Source organism: Xiphophorus hellerii, chromosome 10, assembly GCF_003331165.1.
Source record: "Xiphophorus hellerii strain 12219 chromosome 10, Xiphophorus_hellerii-4.1, whole genome shotgun sequence".
Taxonomy (NCBI): domain Eukaryota; kingdom Metazoa; phylum Chordata; class Actinopteri; order Cyprinodontiformes; family Poeciliidae; genus Xiphophorus; species Xiphophorus hellerii.
Genome location: NC_045681.1, coordinates 19,558,301 through 19,564,300, shown reverse-complemented (window position 1 = coordinate 19,564,300; position 6,000 = coordinate 19,558,301). Strand labels below are relative to the sequence as shown.

At 41.7% G+C, this 6,000-nt stretch overlaps 1 protein-coding gene across 2 annotated transcripts in view; it reads right to left on the bottom strand.

Moving 5' to 3' along the window:
• Nucleotides 1–232: 232 nt before the first annotated feature.
• The window catches only part of abcc3 (ATP-binding cassette, sub-family C (CFTR/MRP), member 3), a 59,737-nt gene continuing 53,969 nt past the window's right edge, over nucleotides 233–6,000 (bottom strand). For both annotated transcript variants that reach the window (XM_032573803.1, XM_032573804.1), the window contains exons 27-31: nucleotides 5,713–5,859; nucleotides 5,467–5,625; nucleotides 3,687–3,853; nucleotides 3,406–3,600; nucleotides 233–896 (exon numbers count right to left, since the gene is read on the bottom strand). In XM_032573803.1, the coding sequence (XP_032429694.1) occupies nucleotides 785–896; nucleotides 3,406–3,600; nucleotides 3,687–3,853; nucleotides 5,467–5,625; nucleotides 5,713–5,859 (780 nt within the window). In that variant the 3' untranslated portion in view covers nucleotides 233–784. The remainder of the gene's footprint in view (nucleotides 897–3,405; nucleotides 3,601–3,686; nucleotides 3,854–5,466; nucleotides 5,626–5,712; nucleotides 5,860–6,000) is intronic.

Genomic DNA, 6,000 nt, shown 5'->3' with positions numbered 1-6,000 from the left:
AATAGTTTTTAACTGGTAGAGCTAATGTCAGCAACAAAGCACGCACAGATTAATCTTCCATTGTTTTTTTTTTGTTGTTTTTTTTAATAAATGCATATTATTATTTATTTTCATATTTTGGTGGTATAGAATTCAAGTTTTTATAGATTTGGTTCACAGAAGAATCACACATATAATTGAAGCGTCCCTAGATGATACAAATCTCTCAAAAGTAGTTTAAATAAAGGTACAGTACAAAAATAACGTGGGTTTTTATCTCAAAAGTGTAGTCTTTTTTTCTTTTCTTTTTTTTTTGCCTCTCGTGAGGACGGTACAGTGGCACAGTCTTCTTCTTTGTATAGTAAAATAAAAGTTCCTCCTTGTTAGCTGTTTTGCAGCAATGAGCCAAGTTAAAATATGATACACTCACTGGCTTATCACACTGGCAGAAGGCACAAAGCAGCAGGCTTGAGTCAAGCAGCGTCTGTGTGTATGGCTTTTTTTTTCCTGCTGATGTGACAGAAGGACAGCTGGACGAGTGGCTGCAGGTGTTGACAACCACTCCAAAAAAAAAAAAAAAAAAAAGACCTGATGAGAACTAGAACTTTTTCCCCCCCCAAGTGCAATTTGACCCAAGCCTGCAAAATGAGTTCAGGGTTCATTCAAAGCGAGCAGAAAGTGCTCCTATAGAAAAACATAAACACAGTCATGTCATGTAGCAAGTCCACGTAAGAACGAAGTGACGAACAGCTCGGCTGCCAGGGTTAAAGCCCAGAGTCAGGCTGTGATGAACTGAGCTGATCCTCTACTGCACCAGTCCTGCGTCTTTAGCCATGCCGTAGAAGATTCCTCTCTTTGATATGAGGTTTGTGGGCGTGTCAAACTCTGCTATCTGTCCCTTGTCCAACACCAGCACTCTGGAACGAGAGAGAGAACAAAAGTTACTGATCGTCTGTGGCTGTTCAATCAGAACGTTACCGACCGCTAATATACCCTTGCTAGCTAGCTAGCTAGCTTTTTTGCATGTATGGGTAAGTGCAAATTCATCGTCAGCCGTCAGTCATTCCCCAACAATTCCCTAGATTACGGCTGGACGACATGGATGGAAAACATATCACGATATAAGTGTTTCATGTCAGTCGATATCGATAACTATTGATTTGGTTTTCATTTTGTTGTAAATAACTGAAATACTGCCAGGCTGGTGGCTTTCTGCTTTTATTCTCAGTATTCACTCCCCGCCGATGTTTTTTAAGCAGTTATGAGGCACGGTGGAAAAAACCTGAAACTGTTGCTACGCAAGTTACTCAAAAGGTTGTTGCTAGGTAACCAAAGAGCGAGTGAGCTGATGCTGCCAACCTTGCTTAGCTCACCGTGAGAGGATAAGCAGCGAAAGGTCAGTGAATATCCTATATAGTGAATATTATATCAAATGTATTATCTATTGATATTGATCATGTGTCTATCACGAGATATATATTGTTATTTATTCATTGTTCAGCATTACCCTAAATTTATTGATTTTTCAGCCTAAATTTTAACTCAAGGTTAAACTTAAGTTTGACTTTCTACCAACTAGCGGTTAGCGGTAGCCTCAATTGCCTCTAGAGGCAAGATGGTAAACTTTTTGTTGAGAGAAAATGACATCTATGAGAATATTATGAGATGAAATAATCCTGCCACGACAAAATTTCAGGCCTTAATTTAAAAAAAGACTTCTTAAGGATGCGTGGACACCCTGACTAACACCATGAAGAGACAGGCTTCCTCGCTTTAGTGACAGATGGGAAATCTTAAACTGTATGCCAGACTCATATTTTGATTTGTATAGTGGCCGGGGAGAGGGAAGTCTCCCCGGCCACTTCCCTCTTACAAGAATTTGTAAGTCTATGCATAATAATGTTTCTGCTTTACACAAATAGACCATCTACTTTGCATTGGTCTATCAGCTCCAGGCCTCCAGGTTCAGTCCTGCAACTTTTACAACTTTTCTCTGCTTCAACACACCTGAGTCCAACAACCAGGTCATCAGCAGGACTCTGGAGAACCTGACTGCATACTGAGCAGGTAATACGGCTGTTTGGTTTAAATGTGTTGGTCTATCACACAAAAGGCTAATAAAATACTTTAAGGTTCATGATCATAGCTTGTCAAAATGTGGGAATAGTTCCTGCTCTGGTCTTTTAAAGTGTTTAGTCATAACACAGGGACAACAGCGCCACACGTTGCCCGTGTTGCCAGCTGCCGCTTTCTCAGAATAGCAATGAGGGACAATGATCTGCAGACATCAGTCTCCATCAGGCTTAACCGTAAACATCAATGGTTTCTTTTATTATGAGTCCTGCTTCCTGTTCCCCAACAAGAACCCAGCTCTGTTCCTAACGATCAGAACTCCGCTCGATTCCCCAAGATGGATGTTGGCAGCAAAAGCTGGGAGATGTAATAAAAGCCGAGTTCGAACAGCTGATCTTCTTTACGCTCGTGTTGGCATCGGCCATGACCGGAGGCATTAAGGGATCATTCAGAGGACAGAGGCTATTGTGATCAATAATTCAAGTTAATGTGTGACAAAGTGTTGACATCGTCTATAAAAGTGCTCACTGTACAGTGACGTCAGAAGGCTGCAGCTTAGGAACAGACGGGGACTCTGATCTGTGACTCCACTTCGTGTTTTTTCATCATCAGTCGCTCATTGAATCGTCTTTTTCTGATCCAGAGTCTTGAAAAAATATATTTTATGGTGATTTTTCTGTGAGAAGTAGGGCTGGGCAATTAATCGATTTGACCAATTAATAGCATATTCTGCCTTTGAAGACTTGGTTTTTGGTAAATCTGGATTTTTGTTTTCACCAATGCACTTTTTGGGTTTCCATATAGGGGCATCAACAAGTCCATGGCGGCCATCTTGTTTGACAAGTGTGTTTTTCACAGCTTCTATTTATTTGGGCTTTAAGATTGAACTGTTCAGGTCAACTCACCTGTTGACCTGAACAGTTCAATCCTCCTGTTCAAACAAGAAGATTGAACTAAAAACCAGCTCTTCAAAATATTTTCTCTCATTCATCATTTTTATTTATTCATATATATATATATATATATATATTTTTTTTTTAAAAGAGAGGTATGAGAGAAAAATAGATTAAAATTGGTATTAAAAAAATTAGATTTTATGCTTAAGCCGCATCGCCCAGCCCTAACACAAATTAGTGATTGTCAAGTGGAAGATGGATTTAATAATCTAACAATCTAAAAATTGTTTTTGTATCAGAGTAATGGGGGGCTGAATGCAAATGCACACCACACTTTTCAGATTTGTATCAGTAAAACGTTTTGAAAACTTGTTTTTATATTAAATTATAATAAAATACATTCAAAGTGGTGAAAAGATGGGGGGGAAAAAGGCTGCTGTTTGCAAATCTGCCTGACCTTGTGTAGTCCATAATAGTGTTAAGTCTATGTGCGATGGTGAAGACGGTGCAGTCTTCGAACTGAGTGCGGATGGTGGACTGGATGAGGTCGTCCGTCTCCAGGTCGATAGCAGCCGTCGCTTCGTCCAGGACGAGGATCCTGGTTTTCCTCAGCAGAGCACGAGCCAGACACACCAGCTGCCTCTGGCCCACGCTGCGGATCAAAGACCAGCAGATGTTCAGCAACAAAAACCCGACCCGCATCTGTTCAGTGGCTCCTTCTTAGTCTGCTAAGTGCACCTGAGGTTCTCTCCTCCCTCCGTACACTCCAGCTCCAGCTTTGCCGGCTGGTTGCCGACGAACTTGCGGAGGTGCGAGTGCTCCAGGGCTTTCCACACGTCGTCGTCGCTGTACTTCTCAAACGGATCCAGGTTCATCCGCAGAGTCCCGGAGAAGAGCACGGGCTCCTGGGGAAGAGACAGACACTGGCTTGTTACAGACAACGAAGATGGAAAATCTTAAAAGAAAGCTAATTTTTGAAATATCACCAAAAAAAAGCAAATTAGTCGTGTTTCCATCTGATGGTTTGAAGTAGGGATGCACCGATCCAACTTTTTTTTACTTCCGATATCTGAGGATGGCGCCGATCTGATGCGGAAACACAGCGCTGAATTGACTTCAAAATGTTTCTTTTTTTAAAAACAGACATAAATGTACTGAATTACAAATTTATTTGATAACTCTGCACCAACCAGTACATCATACTGAAATACACCAATAGCTTCACAAGCTTGGTCAAACGTGTAAAAACTTTAATTTGTTCAGTCAGCGCACGTATGGGTTGAACAACCAATGTAAAATAAGTAATAATAAAACCGAAAGTGACAAAAACAACTTGGTCCAACATGTAAAAATAAACTGCAACAAACCTTCTTTCATTATGGTTCAGAAAGTTCAATTAGGATTTCTAAATATAATGCAAAACAAATAGCAAAACATGATGTTGCTCAGAGCTCAGAGCATAGAATTTGACTGAATAGATCTGATCGGGAACACTGTCACTGATACCCAATCTAGAGTTTTTATCATCGTGAGCGATATAAATATGAGACCGGAGCATCTCTAGCTTTAAGTGAATCAACCAGGCTTAAAGTGTAATGTTGTCAGATGTTGCTACTCTATGTAGAAAAAATAAGAAGAAATTGCAGAAATTTTTCACAATTTCGTGTCTTTAGTACCAGTGGATGAAAACCAGAGGTTATCCTAGACTTTTCTGTTGTGCGTCATTTTGCCAGACACGATCAAAAACAAATCTGTCACATTCCATTTTTACCTCTGTCACTTTTTAAAATAATAACGGCGTACTCAATTAAATTGCATGTCATTTGCTTTAATTAGTACTTAACAGGCTCAGCAGACAATCCACACTGTGCAGTCACAGGTCACACAGATCCATACATGTAACTCGCACTTAAATTATGAAGATGGACATGAATTATGCAGCCGCTTGTGCGTAATCAAATGTCTGTGAGTGCCCAGACCCACCAGTGGATGGGAAAGTTCTCTACGTCAGAACTTATTCGGCAAATGTGTTTCCATCTCCCCTTTTGCAAAAACAAACATCTTTCACCTTTTCGCAAAATCCAAAAACCACCTCAGCCGGGCTTTAAAACATTTTTGCGAAATTGAAAATGTTTTTTTTCTATCAACCTTTTCCCCCAGTGTACTATAAGCCTGGCGGACCACCAGGCTTTATTTGGCACTCGACCAGGCTGAGCATCGTTTGTTTATTTTAAATAGGGTTTTAGACACCAGGTAACAGTGGCAGTAAAGACGGATTAATCTAAGTTTATAGTTGACGCGTTGCTGCCTCTGCACCTGCCCGTTGGCCTCACACACATTTCCAAATGATGATGCCTGCTCACGCACCTCCTCTTCATTTTTGCAACTTTTAACATCTTCAACACAAAGACATGGTGGAGGAAACCCTGTTTTCTTATGCGATACTTCAAAAAGTGCGTCAAAAACCGTTGACAGAAACACGGCTAGTGTGCGTGCGGCGTAGTGACGGGGTTAGTACCTGAGGAATGATGGTGAGTTTGGACCTCAGGTCATGCAGGCCGATCTCCGATATCTTCACGCCGTCGATGGTGATCTCCCCTCCAGCGGCTTCCAGCAGTCGGAAGAGGCAGAGCGTCATGGAGGACTTCCCAGCTCCAGTGCGACCCACGATACCGATCTGCTCAGAAGCAACCGGCGCGGTCACCTTTTCCGTGCCTGATTAAAAATCCATCTCAATTTTAAAAAAAGTAAAAACTGTCACTACCTTCTCTCCTCCTTTGACGCTGAGCGTGATGTTCCTCAGGACGAGGTCCAGACCCTCGCGGTACCGAACGCTGTACTCGTTGAACTCCACGTTGCCCTGCGTGGGCCACTCCGCAGGGGGCTTCTTGTCCTCCACCTCCCACGGGGCCTAGAAGAGAGAGCACACCTTTTTCTGACAGGAACATTTTCTGGTAACTTTTATTGGAAGGGACATTTTCTTTTTGCATTTCGCTTTTAAACCAAAGCATTTCATCAAGAGTGGAGCAGCTAGTGAACGGAGGGAGCCGTG